The sequence below is a fragment of the Lepisosteus oculatus genome, chromosome 1, assembly GCF_040954835.1.
Source record: "Lepisosteus oculatus isolate fLepOcu1 chromosome 1, fLepOcu1.hap2, whole genome shotgun sequence".
NCBI lineage: Eukaryota > Metazoa > Chordata > Actinopteri > Semionotiformes > Lepisosteidae > Lepisosteus > Lepisosteus oculatus.
Window position 1 is genome coordinate 59,899,647 of NC_090696.1, and position 25,471 is coordinate 59,925,117.

At 39.1% G+C, this 25,471-nt stretch overlaps 1 protein-coding gene across 2 annotated transcripts; it reads left to right on the forward strand.

Moving 5' to 3' along the window:
* Positions 1 to 3,189: 3,189 nt before the first annotated feature.
* Positions 3,190 to 25,242, forward strand: LOC102684060 (ubiquitin-conjugating enzyme E2 D2). Of its 2 annotated transcripts, XM_015345246.2 has the most exons (8): positions 3,190 to 3,539; positions 19,551 to 19,614; positions 19,697 to 19,728; positions 19,812 to 19,889; positions 20,396 to 20,501; positions 21,433 to 21,526; positions 21,792 to 21,841; positions 24,333 to 25,242. In XM_015345246.2, the coding sequence occupies exons 1-7, from the start codon at positions 3,516 to 3,518 to the stop codon at positions 21,838 to 21,840; spliced, it is 447 nt and encodes a 148-aa protein (XP_015200732.1). In that variant the 5' UTR covers positions 3,190 to 3,515; the 3' UTR covers position 21,841; positions 24,333 to 25,242. The 2 variants fall into 2 exon arrangements, with proteins under 2 accessions (XP_015200732.1, XP_015200733.1); XM_015345247.2 differs by lacking the exon at positions 21,792 to 21,841 and having other exon boundaries at positions 3,191 to 3,539.
* Positions 25,243 to 25,471: the final 229 nt, after the last annotated feature.

Sequence of the window (25,471 nt, forward strand, 5' to 3'; positions counted from 1 at the left end):
AAAGGAGGTGAAAGAAACTCGTTACAGAGAATGTTATGTGGTCACAACCAGTATTATTTTTAGATGGCATTATGGTTTTGAAGAGAATAGCCATACTAATTGTTGAAAATTACTCCATAAGGCATAGTCTTGAATGATAGATTCCCTAAGTAAAATTCTCAAAGTTATAAAGGGAGGGGGGAGCTCACAGATGTTTAGATAGAAGATTTATGTCCTGGTAAAACCCTGGATTCAAAAATCAAAAGTCAGAAACGTGGCGATACCCGACACTACAAAGCCACAGCAAAAGAACTGGTATGAATTGAAACAAGTCTGTATAGCATGTCCAACAGCATGGAGGGGTGTTATTTTGTCATTTTATTTGTCATTTGCTGAGCCAATATCAAATATTCTAGTAACATTGAATAGTAGCATGGAGTCTGGCAGTCTTTCTCCATTTTGTTACATTTCTATTTGTCACAATATTATGAATCGTTCTCCACTTGAGAAATAATGCTCAACTAACACACTCTTTCATAATTAGGAATGCAGAGAAATTGACACAATCTTTTGAATTTCAGCTATTAGAATAATTACTGAAATACGCTGTTGTCAAAGTCCAGATGGTCTCTTGTCTAGGTATCACTCAAATCTATGAATTGGCTTCATTACTCTGCTCTCCTCCCCACTGATAGCTGGTGTGTGGTGAGCGTTCTGGCGCACTATGGCTGCTGTCGCATCATCCAGGAGGATGCTGCACATTGGTGGTGATGGAGGGGAGTCCCCATTACCTGTAAAGCGCTTTGAGTGGAGTGTCCAGAAAAGCGCTATATAAGTGTAAGCAATTATTATTATTACTAAGCACATAGGTACTTGTTCCCTGACAGGCAGAGTAATGAAGCCAATTCATAGATATGGGTTATTAGGAGGCCATGATTGGTAAGGGCCAATGGGAATTTTGGCCAGGACACGGGGGTTACACCCCTACTCTTTTCGAGAAACGCCCTGGGATTTTTAATGAGGACAGAGAGTCAGGACCTCGGTTTTTACATCTCATCCGAAGGACAGCACATGTTTACAGTATAGTGTCCCCGTCACTATACTGGGGCATTAGGACCCACATATACCACAGGGTGCTGGCCCCTGCTGGCCCCACTAACACCTCTTAACCAACAACCTTAGTTTTTCCCCGGAGGTCTCCCATCCAGCAGGCTCACACCTGCTTAGCTTCAATGGGCTGCCAGTTGTGAGTTGCAGGGCGATATGGCTGCTGGCCATACTCAAGGAGGTTTGTTTTACATTCTTTCACATCTTATTTTCTATTAGTGTTTAGGAGAACAAAATTAGAAGTCTGTGGGCAATAGGAAAAAAAGATCTTCCTATAAAATGTGAGAAAGGTTATGCCTAAATATGAATGACACTAGCTAGTTAAATTGGGTACTCTTTAATGTCTGTATTAATAAAGATAAAGTAGCTATCTGTGTCAGCATGTGTAGGCTGCAAAGGAACAGGTAACGGGTTTATTCCATCCTGAAAAGAAAAGAAAGGAAACACAACATTTCGGCCATGGAGCCTTCTTCAGGTGTCACACCTATGAAAAATTTGTGGTTTCACAATGTAAATCTATAGGTAAAACATTCTTTAAATCAGCTACATAATTAAAAATACATACTGTACTACCTTCATGGCATCAACTTAAGGAACAGGTAATGGGTTTATTCCATGCCGAAAAGAAGAGAAAAGAAACACAACATTTCGACTGTGACTGTGACGTTTACACAAATTATTCTGTACCTGTAAAACAAGTAAAAATAGCTTTAGGGAAAGCAACTGAAATGGAAGAAAGAATTGTGCTTTACGTTTTGTGTTTTTGAATGTGGTTGGTGACAGGAAGGACAATGAGCATAATGAGGGGTTAGCTGCAAATAATCTGGATGTAACAACTGAATTAGCGTTATGTCAATTATGTTGTTCTTTTTATGTGGTCCATTTACTATATATGAGTATATAATGTATTGTGATTGTATGTTGTTTTTGAAAATGGCCTTAAAAATTGATTCACAAAAAGAAGCATTTGTTCTGGGGGGTCTCATAATATTCTATGTGAAGGTTGCTTAGGAATCTTCAGTCAGTTGACTCCATTTCATTGTATTCCAGGGATTTCAAGCTTTTCTTTTTACAGAGTGCTCTCTCAATAAACAGCCCCCCACACACACACACCATTACTACACAAACACACAAAATCCATACATAATATCAAATTAAAATTGGTTTAGTATTTGTTATTGATGATGCTATCACTAATTCTAAACTATACTGTAAAAAGCTGCTGTCCTTTGGATGAGACATAAAACCGTGGTCTTGACTCTCCGTGGTCATTAAAAATCCTCTGGGTGCTCCTGTTCAAGGACATATTGGTAGGTTAGTCACATCCGGGAATATTGACCCTAGTTTCAAAGTGTGTGTAAGTTTGTGTGCCCTGTAATGGACAGGTGTCCCATCCAGGGTGCATCCTGCCTTGCACCTCTTGCTTGCTGGGATAGGCTTCTGTTCCTGCTATCCTGTGTTAGATAAAACCATTTGAAGATAGATCAATGTTATTTTATTCTATAAGCATATAGAATATGGGGCAGAGTGGTGGCAATGTGGCTAAGGATCTGAGCCTGTGGCTAGAAGGTTGCCGGCTCAAATCCCACAGCTGGCAGAGGAATCCTACTCTGTTGGGCCCCTTGAGCAAGGCCCTTAACCCCAACTGCTCCAGGGATGCCGTATAAATGGCTGACTATGCGCTCTGACCCCAAGCTTCTCTCTGCCCGTCTGTGTGCCTGTGTGTCTCAAGCACAGCAAGCTGGGTAATGCGAAAAGACAAATTCCTAATGCAAGAAATTGTATATGGCTAATATAGTGACCTTATCTTATTTTAAGCATTCTGAGTTGTAACAGATTGATTGACCTGTGAAAAATATTTTAACATGGGTTCTTAGAAAGGAGAAAGCATTAGTTCAGGGGATTGCCGTGACGCTGATGTACAGTTAATATGGGTTGCCTTTCCCAAAAGTATCCAAGAGAAAACAGTATTAGTATTGTAGCTGTGTCCTTCCCGTCAGAGAGAAGAAGAGAGGGGCTAATTTCTCTGACGCTGTGGTGCGGCAGGGGCGGATTGATACGGCAGAGGTGGGCCGGCTCAGCAGGGTGTGTGTAGTTCCGGCCGCGGCGGCCATCTTGTGGAGCAGAAGCGCGAGGGAGAGGGACGGAGGAGCTGGCAGGACCGGCGGCTGTAATCGGGAGCGAGCGAGTGATCATTGAGGCCAGCTACTGGTGATCACAGAGTGGTTTGTCGGTTTTTTTCGGCTTTTTTGTGGTCGCCTCCAACAGAGTGGGCCCCCCGGGGACGAAAGCGTGGCATCTTATTTTTTTTAATTTTTATTTTTACCTTCTCCCTCACTCAACACTCACACACCCGCTGGCGATTTGGACTGAGAAGACGTTTTGCTGCTGCTCCTTCGGTAACCGACCCGTGAGAGAGAGAGAGAGAGATGGCGTTGAAGCGAATCCACAAGGTAAAGTAGGATCGCAAGCCCTGTGTTGGCCGTGGTGATGTGTGTGTGTGTGGATGTGGGGGGGGTTAATCGTGTCCACGGCTTGGTCCACGGTGTGGCCCGTTTCCTGCGCTGCGGCGCCGCGCTGGCGCTGGGTTTCCTCGGCGTAGCCGGGATTCGCAGGACACGGCAGATTCCCAGGCAGCTGTCCTCCCCCCCACCACCACCACCACCAGGCCCGGCCTTGCCCCCTGCCTGGCGTGTAATGGCGGTGTGTTTCTGGTTTGTGGGAAGATGGTGGCCGCTCGGTTTGAGCTCCGTTCGTTGTATGTTATGTAACCCGGCGTCTCTCTTTCTCTTTCTTTCTCCCCCCCTCCCCCCTTGCTGGGGCCGGGCAATCGCTCTGCCAGTGTGACCCCTGGGCCCCCAGGGCGAGTGGTCCTGGCCGGGGAGGGGTGCCGGTGTACGGGCAGCGATCCCGGCTGGATCGCGGGGTCGGGGCCGCTCTCTGCCTCATCGGCAGCCGTGACCGGAGAGGAGGCTTCTTTTGTTGGTTTGGCGATGTTGGTTCTGGGTGTACGTGTGGCCCTTTCCCTGGGACAAAGTGGCCGCATGTCTCTCTTTATCTCTTTTTGTTTTGTTAAAAGAACCGCATTGCATTTTTTTTATTTATTTTTTTTTTAAAATGGCGGCTCTGACGGGTCCCGTCAGTGTCAAGTAGCTACAGCGCATTTGAGCAAAAACGGAATGGGCGAATAATTCATGAAAGCACATCACAAAGGGCTGCTGGCGACGTTGCGCTAGGGCAGTAAAAGGAAAGAAATGGACAATCTGGCCCTCTAAACCGGATTTTATCGACAGAAAACGGCCCTGGTGGGCGCTCGCCCCTGTGACATCCAGTCTGCGACGGGGCTGCTCCCCGATTGCTTTAACAACCGTGTGTAGGGTGGAGCATGTTTTTACTGTTAACGTGAGAAAATGTCTCGGATGTAACTCACTCAGCCCCTTACGAAGTCGTGATTAATACCACTGGCATGGTCTAGAGAAGGATCTGGACCTAGCAGGGATGTGGGGTGGGGGGACTCTGGAAATGCGCCCGTTTTCGCTAAACATGTTACTGTATAGATGCGGTGAGTGAAACTCGAAGTTTGTTTTAGATAGAAACATCTTACCCCCCACTATAGTTCATTGTCAACTTTTCCCAATGTGCTCTATCGACCCCTTGGGACGGGGCTGGTGCCAGAGCGCTTTAGTGTGGAGGCCGCGACGAATACGTCTGGCAGGTTCTTGTTCTTCTCGCTACAAAGTGCTCCTTTCAAAACACGACTTGAAGGTGGAATGAGAGCTCTGTAATCGTAATCTAACCGCTGAGCATGTGGCTTGTTCCTTTGCTCGGTTTGTCAAGGTTAAGGTTACCAATGATAACCAGCATTAGTAGCACAGAACCTTAACTAGGCCGATTTTACTTAATACCTGGTCTTGTCCTTTCTTTAGAAATGTCTCCTAGAGCATTTTTCTTGGCCTGTCAAACTGTGTGCAGAGTTTAAAGAGATTGGGTAACACTTCCTCCTAGTTAACAGGAATTGAATGCTGTGTTCAGACTGCACAGGGAGATTCCAGATACAGTAATCAAGTTATGTAACACCTGCATAAAGGTAACCAGGCATCGCCTCTTTAAATAATTCAGACTTGTTCGCCGATGGACACTTAAGGTAACCTAAACTATTCAGGGTTTTGCTAGTCTCTGTGGGAATCAGTTGTAATGTCTTTGTCTTTTTTTCCACTCTTTGAGACAGGCTGTATTAACTAGTTTAATAGTTTTGTCTCATTGAAATTTAATCCCATTTGACTTCCTTATCTGGGAAAATGGGTATAGGCAACCTGAGATGCACAAATATAGATTGTACTAAAAATAAGGGATGTTTTTTCTGGTCTTGTTATATATATATATCAAAAATTTCTTCAGTGGCTTAAATTTGTTCCTTTTCACTTGGAAGAATGGATCCACATTTGTGGAGCTGAATATGTTTTTGGTGGTCTTCAGTGAGCTTTTAGGATAACATCAAAACAAAAATGGGCACTGCTGCTTAAAGTAGAATGAAATATGCCAATTTGTTAAATTATCCAGAGCAAGATAGGTTAAATGTTCACCGGTGAAGAAACTAATAAGCTGTTTTACATACCCTGTGGTGCTTGTGAGCAGGTAGTGTCAGAATAGGTTTTTCATATAGTCCTTCACACATGCCCAGATAGCTGTATTTGTAAGTGAGGAATTCTCATTAAAATGTCACTAAAAGGATAAAGGAAGAACAAAGTATTTTTCCAGTGGTAGCTTTATAGCTATACAAACAGATTTGGCCCTCCCCCCAAATTATATCCAGCTTGTTTTAACACAAAACCTGTTACAACTGGAACTGTATTCTTACATTTAGAAGCTGACGGTTGTCTGGAAGTGGTTTAAAAAGGTCATTTTAATCTCATTTCTGCAGTTTATTTTAAATTTCATGGCAAGTGTCGTATCATTTTGTCTGTATAACAGTAATCAGTTTTCATTGATTTTCACTGGAAGAAGGCTCCACAGCTGAAACAGTTTCTTCTCCTTCTCCTTTCTTCTCTTTTCAGCATGGAATAAACCTTTACTTGTTCCTCGTTAGTTTTCATTGATGTCAGTCAGGTAGTTTATTCTGTCCCCAAAAACAAGGTACTTCAAGATGCTATAGATTTTCCTCCATCAGCCAGTAGTTGCATATCTTGCGACCATGCGTGTCATTTTAGATCTATTCCCATGAACTCTGCTCCTGTATGACAATATTTTTATTACTTTCTTTTAACAGACAAGAAGGAGCAGTCGAAGCTACTTGTAAGTTGGTTGTAGCAGTAAAGTTAAAAATCCCACTATGATTAGGCTGTATGTTGATCAGTAAATATGGTATGCTTGGTATATTTGTTGAGTGTTCATTATCTGGATCAAGATAGTTTCTTTGCCCTGAAAAATAAAGTATAACAATTTCCTCATAGAAATGTGCATAGTGTAGTCTACTGATGTTTTTTTTTCTATCTATTCCTTATAGTCTTTGAATATTTCCCTCCAAGTTCAATTTAAGTATTTTAAATGGTGCAACAACATAGCCCTTGTGAAGTGTTATGGGTAGTGTACAGGAAACATGCTGAAAAATGTATTTCAGTACCACAAAAATGTCCAAGATGGATAAAGGCTCTTAATTGTTGACTTCAGTGCAGGTATATAGGTAAGGATTTCAGAACCTCCTTGAAGTACATGCTGGATACTAGACTGGATAGTTCCTGAGAGAACCTGGGAATCTGTGTAGTTGCCAGTCTGTACATTTTTGCTAAAAATGCATTTAACGGAAGTAGCAAAATACAATAGGTGTAATTGCTGTTCAGTTTATGTTGAATTTCTCTTACAGAGAGCTCTGAAGATTAGCAAGTGTTACTTAGTTCCAACATTCAAATTCTCTTGACATCAAGAAATGAGAGGGTTCTGCAGAGAACCTCATTTACATTCAGACAACCTGTTTAATAGTCTTTCTTGAATAAGTCTATTCAAATTAAGCATAAAAATCTAACCCCCCCCCAAAGCCCAACTTCTAGATTCTGCTTTGTTTCTCCAGTCATGTCGCCTTATATACTGTTTTACAAATTCTCTAAGCTCTCAAGCCTTGTATGCCTTTGTGCTGCCTTGTTCATTTGCGTTAGTATCACATTTCTACATGTAAAGTGTTTTGATGACTTTGTCCACACCATTCTACAACCTGATCCCAGTAGAAATAGATTTAAACTTGTATGACTTCAATGCAACTGCGGGGCAAAGCTTGTGAAAGTAGTTACTCCCATTCACTGCATTGTCGGTTGAACTCTCTGCTACCTGACTATCCACCATTTTCCTCTTGTGTACGTTTCATGGTGTATTATTTTATCAATCCATTTTATGTTCTGTAATGTGCTTCTGTGGGTTTTTTTTCTGAAGCTTTTTTCTGGTTTTTTTTAGGTTTTGTGTACCTCTACGTTAAAATGTTTCATTAAAGAGATGCATAGCAAAGGGTGTCTAGATTTTTCATCAGTTGCTGTAAAGCTCTTAGAAATAGGGTGTTACAAACGAGTTACTGAAATAGAGCAGGATAATCAATAACTAAAATTATTACCCCCCCCCAAATCCCCAAATTGTAAAAGATGCCCAGGAAATACCTGAGTAGTTGGTATATTTAGAGACACCTGTGTTCTTTGTTCTCTGGCACAGCTTTGGTGAAAAGAGTAACCAAATCAGGCAATCTGGGATAAACATTTATTAATAGTGACAATACTAGACACACAACAAAATCATACAAGTTAGCTTTAACATGGAGATAATCCTGCCTTCTAAGCAGGATATGGCTTACTACTAAGAGAATGGGGGACTGTATTCCTATTTAAAAATGCATCCACTAATCAGGAAAGACCATTTTAACCTAGGGATTCTTTATACAGGATAACAGGGTTTCCCAAGCAAGGTTCAAATCCTGAACTCAGATCAGTCTTTATGGTTGATTCTGAACAAGGCCCTCGCACCTCCGGTGGGTCCCTTTTCTCTGTGTTCTTCTGCCTGTTTCTCTCTGTCTTTTCTTTCCTGGACTAAAGATTTACAAAAAAAAACATTAGTTAATTAAGGCAAACCTTTTGATTCTTTTGATCAGAATGTCTCAGATGTTGACTCCCCATTGTAGCACAATTATATATATGTAATTAACATTATATGCTAATGTGGTATTGATACCAGTTTTCAGGACACATACAAGATGTGAACTTTGTCATGTCTTTCTGTCACATCAAAAAAATACTGAGCATTAAAGGAAATATTAAAAACTAATATTTATAAAGCAGGAATTATATTTTTTGTAGAAGATACTGACATTTAATGTGCACATACATGCCATTGGACTTTTGTCAACAACAGGGGATCTAGTGTGAAATGCAGTTGCAGCATGAGTATGCATTATTCTGCTGGCATGTTGTCACTCTAAGCTGAGCCCTCGGAAAGGGCAGCAAGTGAGATCCCAGGACTCGATTACTACAGCACCACACAGTCAGGTAGCCATCATGTCACTACAAGTAGAGATCTGTAGAGTTGTTCTTGTCTAGAACCTCATACTTTGACCTCTCCAGAGATTTGATTTGGTCTGTATTACCCAACAATCAGAGTATTGTTCTGCGTGTCTGAATCACATTTCCTTACCTACGTCAAGATGGTCTCTGAAAAACTTGTTAATGAGGGCTTGGCTATGGTGCTGTTGACTCCATCTACAGTGACTTAATCCAGTCTCGAGTACTGGTTGCACAGAGCTGTTGGACTTTTGATAAGTAAGGCAAATAGATCATTTTTTTCTTTGTTTACCAGGGTAATGTTTTAAATGGTCTCATTACCTTGTCCAATAAACACTTGCTAATTTAAGTTTTGTGCAGTCACTTGAGTTTCTCAGTCATGTATGAGCAGTTAATATAAAATAAAACTTTATACTTTTCTAAAACCATAACTACAGAAATAGTAATAATTTTTTTTAGATGCTTGGTATATTTTCCCCAACATTTCAGGCTCTAGTGGTATTGGTTTACAAAAACCAAAAGCATTTCTGAAGGTTTTGTTGTGCAAAGCTTGCTGCATTGCACATCAGCATTTCCTAGAGCTTTTTGGTCATTGTTCCCATATGTAGAAGATCGTTGCTCTTGGGTTATGCTGAAGGTTATGTGACAAGTCATTCTGCTTGTAACAAGGAGTAAGGGATTGCAGCTCATTTTAAAATTCAGCTGAGTGACTGGGGTTATGTTAGTGTTAAAAAGCTGAATAAGTATGCTGAGTATAATTCAGGGAGAACTTCTGTTAGAAGCTGGGGTTGGTCTGTAAGTAGTGTCTGAATTATAGATGCCGATCAGCAGTGATGAATCTAGAACTAGTCAGTGGATTGAGGGTCAGAAATGTGGATCAATGACATTTCTTTAAATTTCATAACCAATACCAGGTGCATCCTACTGCGCTCCTAGATTTGATGCTCACAGCTGTTTTAGTGTTGCATTAAGTGTGAATTTGATTCAAGAGCTGAAAAGTGAAAAAGTGACTATTTTTTACATGCTACATATATTGAAATACTAAATATAAAATTATAATGTTGTGAAATTGTTGGTCTGCTCGGTCATTGTCATGTAATGTCATAGTGTAAAAATGAGATTGCAGTTATTTCCCTTGCCTAGGCTGTTGCTCAAATCCAGTGTTAGCCATGTATATTTGTTAAATATACACATTTAACATTTGTGGGTATTTTTGTTTTTGGTGGAAGTATAAGTCCAGTATACATTTTATCTGCTATTTTTCCTTTAAGCACAATTAAGCACATTGGCCCTGTTTAAATATCTTTCAGGTCCCTGATCACTATTTTCATCAGAGGCAGTGCTGCTTTTCGAAATATCCTTTCCATGGAAAACAGTTCTCGTATAAATGCACAAGAACTATCGTCATGATAATAGGATTGCTGTTGCAGATACTGTATGAAAATGTATCCCCTTTGTGCTCACAAGATAATCAGAAATGGCAAGACAACTGCAGGAGTTACTTTTACCAGATTTCTGCCTGTATTTGCCAATACGTATAATTCTTTGTAAATGTAGACCCTTTATACACAAATGCTTATGGCATTTGGGGCTTGCCTTTTGGAGAGGTGCTTGTAAGAATCATAGATTCCACATTTGTCATGTTTTTTGCAGGGATCTCCCTCACAAATATTGTTCTGATTCTCGATTGTATTGCCACTTCACCGTTTTCAAAACATTCATTATGAGCATTTGGTGAAGGAGATTATGATTATTACAGGAGAAGGCCCTAGATTATGATGTAACATTTTTAGGGTGGTATTTTCAACCTTATACACCTTAGTGCTTTGCGTCATATAGATTGCCTGAAGACTAGGTACATTTTTACATGCTCTTGTGCTTTTAGTATAGTATGCATGAATATGCATCAGGTTTACTTTGGATTAACAAATACGTTGTCATACTGCTTTGGTTAGCAATGACAGCACACAATTGTAATATTTGAGAAATAGTAAGTCTGTATTATGTTACATTAAGAAATAGACACACGCAGGATGTAATTCATCTCCTCAGAAAGATTTGAGCAAAAACATTTCTGATTCTGAAGCCATATACAATTGAACGGGGGAGTATAGCAATGGCTATGTCCATTTCAGCTGTCGCTTGTTAATGTGTTTTCATTTTGAAAATTCTGAAATCTTCTAGCTCCACTGAACTGCAGGCTGTCAAACCCGATGCATTATGGCAGGACGAGAGCTTTCTAGAGTGGTTTTATTTCAGCAGAGCTGCTAAACATACAGAAAGAAAAGAGGAGAGACCAGAAAAAGAAACAATAACACCCAGGGCCTATGGGGTGCAATCATTAGATAATGGCTGTTCATAAGCTTTTAAAAGCTTGTTTAATGATTGTGCAGCATACATACGAAAAATGTTTAGGCAATATAATTTGCTGCTCTTATCAAAATCCAAGAAGCCTAAAATAAAATGTCAGTAAATGATGCCTTACTTGGCGAAGAAAGATGTTGCATCAAGGATATTCAGTTTATTAATTCGTCTGAGCTTGTCAGATCTAATGTGCGGGGATTCTTCTGAGCAAATAATTCTGACGTTTTTAAATTGGTGATTTACACAAAAGAGCCTTTACATCCACTCTCCATAACAAAGGGGAATGTTTTTAAATAGCTATTGCTGCACTCAATAGCACGTATATGGTCTTGTGTACATGTAATTGAGCAGGCAGACCGTGTAAAACCCGATACAGCTGACCATATACACTGATGAAGTGAAACCTCATGGCTGTTGCTCAACACTACAGCAGGTATAATCGATTTACTGTGTAGTAATAGTGTAGCAATATATGTTAATGAGGTTCTCTATGTATAAAAACAAGATATTCCATTATGAGTACACCCATTCAGGAAGCAGTTATGGTTTCTTAATATTGTATTCTGTGGCACCTGTAATGTACCTTTTCTTTATACTATAACAGTGTGTAACGTTATACCAGCTATAAATTTAAGTTTCATTATCCAGTGAACTGTCATCAGAAGTGCTGCATCAATTTTTGTATTCACTGCCAGGAAGTTTGTTATAGTTGCTGGAGTTTTGCGTAAAGTAAATCTTAAGGAAGGTTCCATGTGGGGTATAAAAGTATTTTGTAAGCGCAAACATTATCTGGCTCATCGCTAGTAGTTTTCCCAGAAATTCTGGTTTCGCATGCGGGTAGATGTTTTCTCCAGAGAATCCTCACTCGCGTGTTACGTGGTCTTGGAGGCAGTTTGACCTTGAAACCAATTGCTTTACCTCAGTAGATGCAGGGGAGGTTCTCTCAAAGCTTGTTGTGCCACTTTGCTTAAGTGTTGTTGCTGTTTCAAAAGAGCTGTACATCCAGTTCCAAGCTGTTTGGGTTAGGCATATTCCTGTACGTAGTAAGTGCCCCTGTCAATTTGATATTTTATGTTTAGTGCCAAATAGTTTAAACACTCTGGTGTAACAGTTGAAATCTGACTCACTATTCACCTTTTGGAAGCAGGGTAACACAAAGATGACATTTCAAAAATCATCTTCTGTTCCAAATGCTTCAGAGTTCATATTACAGACAATACTATCATTTTTAGTTTCTTTGTGAGCATTCATCAGAAGATGATGGAACTTTTTTTTCTTTTCTCATGGTTGTCCTGCAGCTTTTAAGCTCAAGTCAGCTGAGGTTTGAGTTGTCAGGATGTGGTAAACGTAAGCACTGGCAGCTGTCAAGAAAATGTTTTCTGTGAGTCACAGTGATTCCTTGTTTTCAGCAAAGACTTGGTGTACAAGATTGGGTAAAGTTCCTGCTTGCGAACCAACAAAATCAAGATTTGGGAGACCATCTGGTTATTCATCTATATATGTGCTGCTTCAGTAATTGGTGGTTGATTGCATTCTGGACAGCAGAACCTTGTGCTTGTTTACATACTTGAAATCCACTACAAATCCAGTGATGCTGTGTGTTTCATTTATTTTGTAGCAGTAGCCGCTGACCACAACCTGAATCAGACAGGTAAATGAATCAGCTCTGCTTCAGCTGTACAGGTAGCAGAATCTTATCTTCTGGCTGGTTTCCCAGGCCGGTACATTTCGGGCAATGCTGCTTCTGCAAAACAGTTGCCAGCAGAGAGGGTGAATGTAACGCCAGTGCAATATTAAAAAAAAAAAGGTTAATTCCCTAAGAAATATAAAAACAAATGGCCAGGAATCAGAAGCTTTGAAGACTTGTATAATATTGGACCGACCCCAAGTTTCTACCAGTTTAGGTACTATAGCATCACTTAATTTCGGATTATTGGTATGGTTTGTGATCCTGTGAAGAAGAAAACTTGTTAGCAGAATTATATCGTCTTTTATTAAGAACATAATTGAGGTTACATCCAAGATAAGACTGTTCTGCCCCACCAGCTCTTTTGGTAGTGAGTTGCTAATTGATCTGAGGAACTCATCTAGCCATTTCCTGAAAGAAGCTAGGATATCTGCTTTAACACATGGTTGAAAACCTTTACAGCCCTGGTAAAAGTTCCTGATATGGATTGTTCGTCTCAAAGCTTGCGTGCTTCTTTAATCTTCTGGAGTCCCTTGCTTTCAGCATGTTTCTTTTTTTTTTGTCAGTGCGAGTGCTGACCTCAGCTCTCCAAGAACAATAGGACATCCTCTTCATCCCTGTATTTAATTGCTGTTTTTTTTTTCCTCCCATGTTAGCATCCGACCATAGGCTTGTATTTGTCTTTCTGCCTAATGTGTGCATGATTCCTTAAATTCAGTGCCACACTAAAACTGAGCTATAAGGCCGGAAACGAGCATCTTTTAGCGAGTGAGCCATTGTGCCATATTTGCATTGCTTAATTTGTCAGAACCCACCATGGATTTGTTTACATTTACTGTGCACATCCCTTAATACAGTGTTCAGATTTATCTAAAACTTGTACAAAACTAAAACGCAGACCATTAAGTATTGTGCACTATGATGAAATGTCACTAGCTCTTGGATTAGTAAGGATCTGGACACCAGATTATAAAACAGGTACCTGGCAGCTGCTGTTTAAATGCTTTTTTTGTGTGATTAGTATATACTATTAGTATATATAATCATTATTAAGATAATGATTTGTTCCTTTTTAAATTTAGAGTGCTTCCCTTTAGTGGAGAGGGGATAGACCTAAATTGGGAGCATCTTTAGAGTGAGAGGGAGAGAACAAATAAGATCTTCTCCTGCGTCAGAGCTTTGAAGCATGAGGGTCTGTCTGTTTTACTTCCTGGAGAAAAATGTTGGCTGAATCCGCTGATGACCATGATATTTTTCTGCAGAAAATGTTTTGGTTGGATTTGTTCCTCAAACCTAATGAGGCTTAAATCGTGTTTTTAGAAGGAAAGAACAGAAAGGCTAAAGAATTTTGGTTTTACGATCTTTGGCTTTATGGCATTAGCAATTGCAATATCAGGTTAAAAAAAGGTCCAGTAACCAGTATTGTGTGTTTAAAGTGAGTTATCGCGCATAAACACAAGGTTGATCAAGAAAATTAAAATGCATACTTCAAAAGATGCTTATATGTTTAGGGGGTTACTTTATTGAGAACAAACCCCTGATGATTTTTAGTCGTTTTCATGCAGTGCTGTGTATCAGTTTAACTTGACCTTTCATTTCTGAAAATCATCTTTACATGTTTGACAGCAGTGGCAAATTGACAGCCCTCTGCAGGGTTTTTCAACTTTCCCATTGTTGAAATGTTCCTCTGGTAGAAGTTTTCCAGATAACCACAGTTATGGAGAAAAAAATCTGTATTTTCTGTAAATTCTTGCTACAAAAGATTTGGGTTTAAATCACATAAGCAAACAATGGTAATGAAGATACATCAGCTTTAAATTGGACATCTTAAATCAGAATCTGTTTTTGTGTTCTTAAATGTATAAATCGTTTAGGAAATTTTAAGCACTGCTCTTGAATACCAATACGTCAAGTAGAAATAATCCTATTCAGGAATGCCCAGTGGACGATGTTGGCAGTAAATTCAGTTGTTTTCAGAGGAATGCTGGTTAGTGCCTTTTCTTCCGTGACCTCCCCCCACTTTGTTTACAAAGAACAGTGTTTCTAATGCAGGGAGTATAATGATAATAATGATAATGTTGCTTTATTAGCCCTATACAATTTCTTGCATTAGGAATTCATCTTTTCACATACCCCAGCTTGCTCTCCATGAGACACAGACACACAGACATGGAGAGAAACTTGGGGTCCAGAGCACAGGGTCTGCCATTGTACAGCGCCCCTGGAGCAGTTGGGGTTAAGGGCCTTGCTCAGGGGCCCACCAGAGTAGGATTCCTCTGCTGATCACAGGCACAGATCCTTAGCCACAGAACCACCGCTCCGCCCTAGTATCTGATATAATACACATCAGAGCCCTGCCATGATTAAGTGAGCAGACTTGGCATTGAGAGAACTGATCTATGACTATACAGGCACAGAGTGGAGGAAGCCCATCCATTTGCAACCTGTCCTTGTGCATCCTGGGAGCTGTAATGTTTATACAGGAATAAGAACGTGGTGTTGTAGAATTGATCCTTCAACAGTGTTTATTTGGCTATTCACAGCTTTTAAAGAAGTATTAAAAGCCATATACTCAGTGGCCAAATTCTATTCTATTCTATTCTCATTCTAAACAAATGAGGGTGGCACAGTGGTTAGCATTGTTGCTTCACAACACTGGGGCCCTGGGTGCTGTTCCAGACCTGGGGTGCTATCTGTGTGGAGTTTCTATGTTCAGCCCATGTTCATCTCCGAGATGTACTGGAAGGTTAATCGGCTTCAGGGAAAATTGTCCCTGGTGCGAGTCCCGTGTTTTTTTGTGTGCCCTGCAATAGACTGGCATCCTGTCCAGGGTGTATCCCATCTTGTCCCCGTTGCGTTCCCGGATAGGCTCTGGGTCTCCTGTGACCCTGATTTGAAAGAGGCCGTTAGAAAATGTATGGATAAACAAATGGGGAGAGGTATCCTGGCAGTATTTGTCAAGTGTGGAATGGGTTTGTCTTATATTCTTGGGTATAGCGCTCTAGGTTAAGATCCATAATCAGTGCTCAGCTTGACTAACATGCTTAGTTCTTTGTTAGTTCCAGAGTACAAGTCCTTTATTCATTCTTTATTAAAGAAATCAGACGAAATAATTGGATTAACGCATACAATGCAAGCATAAATGTTCTTAAAGGAATGCGCATATGATGTTAATGCATATACATTTCGCTCTGAATCTGCAACCTCAGCTGTAATTATTAAAAGGGGAACTTGATGATGTATTCTTGTATTTGTATGTTGTCTGATTAGTTTTTTTTTTGCTTAATTGCATTTATATAGAATTCCTGATGTTTGTGGGTTTTTATAGTGACAGGGAAATTAATGCATTTCAAATGCAACTGGTTTTATTTGTAAGCCAGTCTCTAGGCCTTTTTCTGCATAAGGGAACTTGTAAAGGTTTATTCCATGCTGAAAGGAAGAGAGACAACGTTTCGGCTGTCGAGCCATCTTTAGGTAGTGGCTCCACAGCTGAAGCATCTCTTTTTCTCTTAGCATGGAATAACCTTTACCTGTTTCTTTGCAGCCTGTGCATGCTGATGCAGCTACCATTTCATCAACTTAGGGTGAAAGGAGTTGCTGGAAATATAGCATCTAAGATTTTTTGCCCTTTTGGTGTCTAATAGGCAGTGCATTTCTTAGTCACTAGTAGTTTTGTTGTACAACTCAACTACATGTTTCAAGCCATTATTTCTTTAAACAGCCACATTTAACATGTTCCTAAACACCATTTGTCTTTGACTTTCTTGTAATCTACAGATTTTATCTTCAACCAGTGACTGATACTGCACCATATAAACAAATTCTGAAATATTTCAGCTCTTTCTGCATTACACCAACTTCCTCTTGCTACATATGTGGGGATAAGCAGAAAGGGTTAGTTGCCTCTGCTTTTGATGTCTGCTGTGTGAAATTGAAAGAGCGATTTTAAAAACCCACTGTTTTATTTTTCAGGTCAGAGCAGCTGGTTTCTGGCATTGGTTTAACATAATACACTCTGGCAGCAGCTGCTGTGTTTGCATTAACATTAAACTCTTCTTGATCATAAGACCTAGAGGCCCTGTTGCACCTACGTCAGTTCACACCGAAATTCAGCTACCAGTACCCACAATTGTGTGAAATATCACAGTTTTCAGATCAGTGTGAGCGCATCTCCAATTACGGGATTAAAATTTGGTGAAAAGGTTAAACTAAAGGGGAATACTGATGCTGTTAGTGATGCTATCTTGGCACACAGCAGAGAATGTGCTCTGTAGCTAGTGTTCGCTCTTTAAAACTGAAACATTTTAATGTTAAAACCACCATTACTTTGTTTTTTGTTTTCTTTGATCTAAGATCCAGATTTACCTGCAAATGTAGAAGGACATTTGTAGCCAGATTTAAAAAAATCAAACTTGAAATCATCTGGCATGGTTTAACTTTCCAAGCATGAAATCTGTCGAATGCAAAATGACATTTTATGTGAAATTGATCTTAATAAACAGGTGGAAGCTGTTTAAGGTGACCCAGAACAGGCGAAGGCCTAAGTTCTAGTAGAGTCGGCACTGACCTTTTGACACTCTTGAGCGGTGGATCCGATTTTGTTTTCCACTGCCACACAGAAAAACGGGCTCTGTCTACATCACTTCCTTCTTCTTTGGTTTTGCATCACAATCTTGAAAGCCCGACATCGCTACATTTTCTCTTTGTTGATTAAAATATTAAACAAATGTGACCTTTTAGAATGACGCTGCAAATTCAGGTGAAATAGCCAAATGAGTCTCTTCAAAGTCCTAGTAGGTAGGACTACCTACTGTAGGTGATACTGGCTAATCTGTCACATACTTAGTAGGGAGTCCACCTGCAAGTGACAGTGCAAAGGAGCTACTGCGTATGTGAGAAGTGTGTCACCTTGTCCTCCCGTGCAAAAGAAATGGAGAGCAATTGGTTTGAAACCCCACTAGCCACGCTGCTGACGGTGCAACAAAAATATTGGTGAATGTAATGAAAACGTTTGATTTTTAGCAGTGTTTTTTTTTTATTCAGGCTGTTCTGAGCAAAGGTGTTGCAGAGCAGGGTTTAACTCAGAGGTGGAGGCATCTTTGACTTGCTGGTTGTGTTGGCTTGCTTTCAATGCAAAGAACTGTGGAAACTATACCGCACGCAGGTGCCCTGATGAAAAGAGGTTTTGTTGTTTTTTTTTCTTTCCTCCTTCAGAAAAAAAGTGCCATAAATTATTTTTTGTGGGGGAGGGCGGCTTTCGGCTGTAGAAAGAAATGGCCTGAGTTGAGCGCAGGGTAGCTGCAGTGAAAGCTGGGCATTGTTGGTACAGTAAACAGAATTGAGCAGTTGACTCTCACTGTTTCAAGTTTGGAGATGTTTATTTGATTTCATTTCATCAGTCATATAAAAGTTAATTGTCCCTGTGCCTGCACGCATTCTTTTACTGCTGGTTGAACTCGGCGTTTGGGTGGTTATCTTCATGGATTCTGAAATGATCTGATGCTTTTCCTTCCCATTGGAACAGGACAGTGAATTAAAACACTGAAGTAGCTGTGCTGTTTCGTGTTTCTATTTTAAGAGCACCAACATCACACCACTAAAAAGCCCCATGTAATAAAGTATTTGTGGTTCTTTGTTTCATGTCTACCGTTTTAAACTTGATGGGCCGCATATTGAGGTCATTGGCCATATACTCAGTGAAATTTCAGTTGAGTGTATTTTTGTATGTAAAATCGGACTGAAAGGGTGTGTGTTCTAATGAATGCTTAAGACTTGATGAGGCACATATCCTTTGTTATTCATAATTGTGGGATTTGTCATGCTGGTTAAGATTTTTCGTTCTCTTCAAACAATGCTAGGTAATATAAAAGCAAAGAAAAGGGGGTAAGACTGTCCAAAAACCCTTTTATAAAGCTTCATACAGTAGCCAGTGCAATATTGCAATTTATAGGTGAGCTGTGCTTATATGGGGTATCTTTAGTACTAATACCAACATTGCCTTTGTTTACGGTTTTACAGTTTATGCTGCAATAGCAGTTTCTAAAATATAATATTTCCTTGTATTTAAGTCTTATGTACATGATTTCAGGTTTGCATGTCAGACAAATGAGTCCTGTGTTAAAAGATCATTTATGTTGAAAATCGTTTTTCTTATAATGCGGACTTCACTTGACATGAGAAATGGTTTTAAAAGTCTACATTTTCAATTCCTACCATTGCTTTAGTACAGCATTAGCATAGATGATTTTGTCTAGGATTAAATGCTTTGAAGGTGAAGGGAAGCTACCATTAATTCCTTTAGATGCTCTACTGTTAGGTTTACTTTTTCTGCTTGAATTCATTTTTGGCTTGCCACTGGACTATCAGTCTGAGACAGATGTAACACTCCTATGATGATTGATCTGACAAACGTGGGGCCTGCCAGCTTTTCTATTCACGTGTGTATAAAAATTGTATTCCATCAGGCCACCAGAACATTAAACATTGTACAATATATTGTACAAAAAAAAGAAAATATGTACATTTTCTGTTTAATATAAATCTGGTTGCCTATTACTGTTTGTTGATATTTAGTGAATTAGGAAAATTGGTGTACTGTACCTTTTAAATGTATTAAAACCAATCACCCCAAAACTAGGACAAAGTACCCTATCTTAGTATTTAATCATCAAATTGGCAATTTCACAGATGTAACAGCCATTAAGATGTGATGTAGAGCTTTATAGTTCTGGTGAACTAAAAATTTAGAAGGACTTTGGCTAAAAAAAGAATTACATTTTACAGAATTAAAGATTTCAGTTCTGCTGCTAATTTTGGAATGTGCCAGCTACATAAAAGAGCAATGTGTTGTGCCACTATGAGTCTAACAGTATCATTTTTTTCAGGAGCTAAACGACTTGGCACGAGACCCACCAGCACAGTGTTCAGCGGGTCCAGTTGGAGATGACAGTAAGTTTTTTTTTACTAAGCATTTTTAAATTTAATTTAAGTTTGAACTCCCCCTTTCAACTTTCTTTTTTTTATTTTTTAGTGTTTCATTGGCAAGCCACAATCATGGGACCTGTAAGTACTTACCATTTACACATTTTTAGTTTTAAAATGTTTTTTTTTGTCTTGCCCCTTGATTGTCACATTTTCTTCCACAGAATGACAGTCCATATCAAGGTGGTGTTTTCTTCTTGACAATTCACTTTCCTACAGACTACCCTTTCAAACCTCCTAAGGTGAGTACTGCAATTAGATTAATAATTGACGATTAGGGCTACAATTTTGGCATAGGTATTTTTAGTAGAAGAAATGTTTTTTACACAAATTTACCTAGAGCTTTCCACAATTCAGGCTGTTGTATATTGCTAGGTTGTCTGATTGAGCTTGGCATTTCACAAGAGGAAATCAATCTCTTCGTAGTCCATGCTGCAAATGGGTAACAAACACTTCAGAGCTATTTTAGCAAGAGTTGGAGAGCTGTAATTTCAGCTTTTGTGCCAGAATTCCACAATGTCAAGGCAGGAATGGAAGGTGAGCAAATACATGAATGTTACCGTTCAGTAAAGGCAAAAAGCATTTTGTTTGAGCATATTATTGGTGAAATGAATGGTGACTTGGCCACTTCTGTTGACCTTTCAAATAGGAGGGGAATAGTAACATTTCTTTCTACTTTGTACAGCATTTTATACACATAAAATGGAACAACTGCTTCTTCAATTAAAAGTTTGCTTTTGTTTTTCAGGTTGCCTTTACCACAAGAATTTATCACCCAAATATTAACAGTAATGGCAGCATCTGCCTCGATATTCTAAGATCACAGTGGTCTCCTGCATTAACTATTTCTAAAGGTAAGGGTTTGAACACTGAATTGGACTTTCTGATATTTCTTGGATAATGTCAGTATTGTGTATTATAGAGTAACATTTATGGTTTTAAATCCTAAAATTAGGGCTTGAAACAGCTTAAGTAGTTTAGTCATGATTACCAGGTTTTTATGTCAATAGTGATGTAGTATGGGTTATAAAATGAACACTGTCAGAAGGAACAGAATAAAATATTTTTTTTTACTTGCACTTCTGAAGAATGTTCATAATTAAATCGTTTGGCTATTTTTACTGGTATCTGGTAAGAATTTAGTATTCATGTGGCTTATAAATAGTGTAGTCAGTAAGTATTTGGACAGTGACATTTTTTGTTGTTTTGGCTCTCTACTCCAGCACACTTGTTTTGAAATGAAGTTAAAGTGCAGAATGTCAGCTGTAATTCGAGGGTATTTACATCTATATTGGGTGAACCCTATAGGAATCGCAGCGCTTTTTATACATAGTCCTGCATAATTCTGCACTTCAACCTCAGTCATTGTTTCGTTTCAAATCCAATGTGCGAGGGTACAGAGCCAAAATAAAAATTGATCACTGTACAAATACTTTCGGACTGCAATTTATTTGTTCAAACAGTTTTTTGGAGTTGCCTCTTTTTTCTCCCATTAACTTTCTATTAATTTTGACAGTGCAGAGTTGTATTCTTCAGACAGGGTAATACAGAAAGTGCGTTGTGACTTTTTATCTAATAAGAATTTATAACAAAATGACCTGTTTATAGTACTTTTCAGCTGGTTTACCTTTTACTCATTTCCATTTACCTTCCATTTCTCTGCTGAAAGATGGAGCAGTCCTTGTCCTGTCTGCTCCATCTCCATATATTCCCACATTGTTTTAGTTGTGCCTTTTAATCCTCCTACAAATGGAAACTATAATACTAAAATCTCTTCTCTTGCAGTTCTTTTGTCCATTTGTTCTCTGTTATGTGATCCAAACCCAGATGATCCTTTAGTGCCAGAGATTGCACGCATCTACAAAACAGATAGGGAAAAGTGAGTATATGTTCACCTTTCATACTCTTATAGTAGTCCTACCTTTGAGAGGAATTGTTGGAACTGGGAAATACTTCCTGCTGTATTTTAATCTTTGTTATAGGAGATCGGGGAAGTCATGCTCCAGTTTTTTTGGGCAATTACATGGCTTTAAAGTGTGTGTAAAATTTTCAATTCAATTTTAAAGCAGTTTTTGTGTTAATATCCTTAGAAGGTCAAGGAAATAGAAGTATCAACATGACATGGCAACCTTCTGCTTTATTAGGTATAATAGACTAGCAAGGGAGTGGACAGAGAAATATGCAATGCTTTAGGGTAAGATCATCAAGCATCTTGGTGTGAGGACACTTGCACTGCTGCATGAAAGCAACCTCACTCTTCTAAACTAACCAAGCAAGGCTTAAACACTTTGGGCTGTAATGGATTAACTGCTTGGAGACATGATTGTGGTGTTTGATATCAGGGAGGCTTATGTTCAATAAACACTTGAAAACCAGGGTTTTTTTATCTCCCAGTAGCCTGGTTGGATTCAGGTCAACGTATTTGGTGTATTTCTTTAATATGTCAAAAGGAACTATGAAAAGTATGAATAAAAATACATTAATTTTAGACTAGATCTTGCATATCTAAATCTGAGATATTTGACCTTTTTTTATTTTAATCTACCAAAAGAAGCCCATTTTAGGAGTAATTTAATTTAATATCAGTTCATCTTTGGGAAAGAAATCTGTAAAAGGGTAATTGCACTATGGTGCCTTTTCATTTAAGTACTGCATATTTGTTGTTTTTTTTCCCTATTTTGTTCATCGGGACAGCAGTTGGAGCTTGCACCCAATACATAATAGAATAGCAATCCTAATCAAATCTAATCCCATGGTGATTTGGGTAATTTATGTCCAGTAATTAGACCTGTATACTTTATCTTGCTGTGACTTTGCTTTATTCGATTGTTTTCACATTTGCGAAAGGAGATATTCAGTCTTGTGTATAGAATATAGTATAAACTGAATAAAATGCTGTGTGAATATGAATGAAACTGCTGTAAAAAATGTTTGTCTCTAAGAAATGAATGTTTGTTTGTTTCTTGTAGTCACACTCATTTAAAGTCTTTGTGCTTTGGGAATTCTATACCAAATACATAGGCTATTTTACATTAGCCTCTTGTCCAAGATATCTGTGGATTTCTTCAGATTCCAATATGTCAACCTTTTCTCCTCTTATCCCATTTTTCTCCTTTATCTCTCTGTAAAATTGGTATGAGGTCAGTTTTTTCTCAGTACTCCCTTAGTGCAGGACAGAAGAAGCAACCTTACTCTGCAAAAGAGTAGAGGTGGGCTATAGTGTCCTTTCCAAGACCTAACATTAATAAACTGAATCCAAAGCCATTTTTGATTTTTGAATAACTTCTGTTTTGGTTACAATGTGATAGACCCACAAAACAAAAGCCATTGGGAAGTGTCTAGGAATTGTAAGGTAGTTTTAGATATTTGGAATTTTCACGATGGCAGTGATGGCACCCCTGATCAAACCAAACCATCCAAGTACCACCTACAAGTCATCTCCTCCAAGGCACCCCAAAAATTCTCAATGACCGATATGAGCTCACGTGCGCATCTGGTCATCTTAACACGCTTTATCAATGTACTTTTGATATCATCTGCCATATCAATAATTCTGTGAGGGGCTGTGTCTTTCAGAGGGGGCAGCCGTTCGAGCTGTTTAGCAGCTTTTTCTCCACACAATACGTGTCAGCTCTTTTGTCAACGGTAAATAAGGTTCGTCAAAAATAGTGTGGGGCTTACCTGCTTTAGCAATCCGCAAGCTTGCATTTTCCCCCGTTTTCAGTTTCAGGAGTCCGTCTCAGAAGTTAAAATAAGTTTTTATTTCACGCGCATAGGAGTGAAACGCAGAGACGCTCAGTGTATGTTTCTCAAATTAACCTAGAACAGTTCTTAAATTTTTCTGTTTTCTATCACACTTTCCTGTGCTCAAAAGATTTCCAGCGTTCATAGCACACATTTCTATGCATTCCTGTGCTTACAACATTGGCATTGTTCCAGTCACGCACATTCTCCTACCTCCCTATTTGCTGGAGATACCTTTTTTTAAATACAGTTGGTCGCTTGCGTGTCGTAGTACGCATTCCTATAGAATGGTATAGAATTATATAGTAACTCTTGTCCACTCAAGTATTAGCGCGCTTAATAGGCTGCGTATTCGACACGTATTAAAATAGAAAGTATGAAAACCCGTCCCGATTTTTCAGTGCACACAACAAGGTTCCAGGGTCATATGGCAGAGCACCTGGCATGGTACGCGTACCATAGTTTGAGAACCACTGCACTACGGCTTTCCCTATTTAGACCTGCCAGTCAGTCTGTACCTTTTCAGTTTATTTTACCACTGCAACTACTTGAGCCAGGAGATATAACAATATAATACTTCTGAGGTTGTAAGGGTCATTTCAGTGAAGTGGAAGAGATCTTCGATCTACTACTGATCTGACAAGGCATGTTGGCAGGAATACTAGACAAATTTATTATCATAAAATTTCCATAAAGCTGTTATTATTTTTTGTTTTTGTTTGGTTTGAACCCGAAGCAAAATGTCAGATTGTGCTTATAGACCTCAGCACGTGAAAATTACAGTTTGGCAAACTAATCTTTAGGTTGTTGGTTTGAACAAGTTGCAAAACATACTACTGCTCCAGCACAGCTTGCAGCAGATGGTTATGAAATGGGTAATTCTGCTCTTTAATGCTTTCTGTTGTGGTTTTGTTTAGATTGTGCTTTTTATCTTCACACAGGTACAACAGAATAGCCCGGGAATGGACTCAGAAGTATGCAATGTGATGCTACCTTGTGGAAGTCGGAACAACCTGCATTATAGCTGGAATAAACTTTAAATTACTGGTTTCTTTGGTTATCGTATTTGGCTGCTCCCCTTATCAGACCATATCTTTTTTTTTGCCCTACCCTCCCCCCCTTTCCCACATTCATTCACATGCTCTTATGAGAAGATAGTCTCTCCAGCTTGGACAAGACCAGCTTTCTGAATTTCTAAAGTAGTTCTCATCAAAAATCGCCCAAGGTTCTGAACTCTTTAATGGAGCATGTGTCCGTAAATGGCCAATGTACCTTCACAGCCCCTTGGTTATGAGACTAAAAGTGTGCCTCATTGCTCTAACACACTGAAGATGCCAGCGAAAAAAAGGATGCTTCATGTGCAGTCAGCCTCATCTGATCAGGATCACCACATTGCTGGATAGCATCCATCTTTTTGTAAGCTTTTCTGCTAGTGTTAGAGACCTGAGGTCTATGAAAATGTATTTTATGCTCATAACTGACAGAGTGAGTGAAGTATTGCTGCAGAGTGTATAAGCATCAGCAGTACAGAAAATAATGCTGTATTTTATGCATGTTAATAAAGGAATAACCTGTTTATGTTCTGCAGAGAATGGAGATTTGGGGGTGGGAGGGGTGGGATGGGGGATACTCCTAAGTCCCCTACTAGGGTCAGAACATTTTGTAATTTTTTTCATTTTTTTCTTTTCTGTTTTGTTTTTAGAAGTCGGGAGCTATTAGTTAATCTATCTTCCACAACACTGTTTTCTGTAGCACTGAATAAATGATGCAAAGCTCTCAATGGTTGACCGATCAACTAATAGCTCTGCTAGTTATTGATTTATTTTTCCTCAATAAAGTTACATAAACCAATATCACATAGCCTGTTTCCATTTGTATAATGCTGATAAGTCAATATCAAAATTGGTTAAATTCTTCAGCTGATGCTCTAGTCATTCTTAGAAACAAGTCATTAAGCAATTTGTAGATTTTTGGATTCATGCTTTATTTGAACAATTTTATAATGCATTTTTTTAAGGTTACTAAAATTCACATGGATACAACTTGTATATAACCCATAGGAATATTCAATCCAGAACTT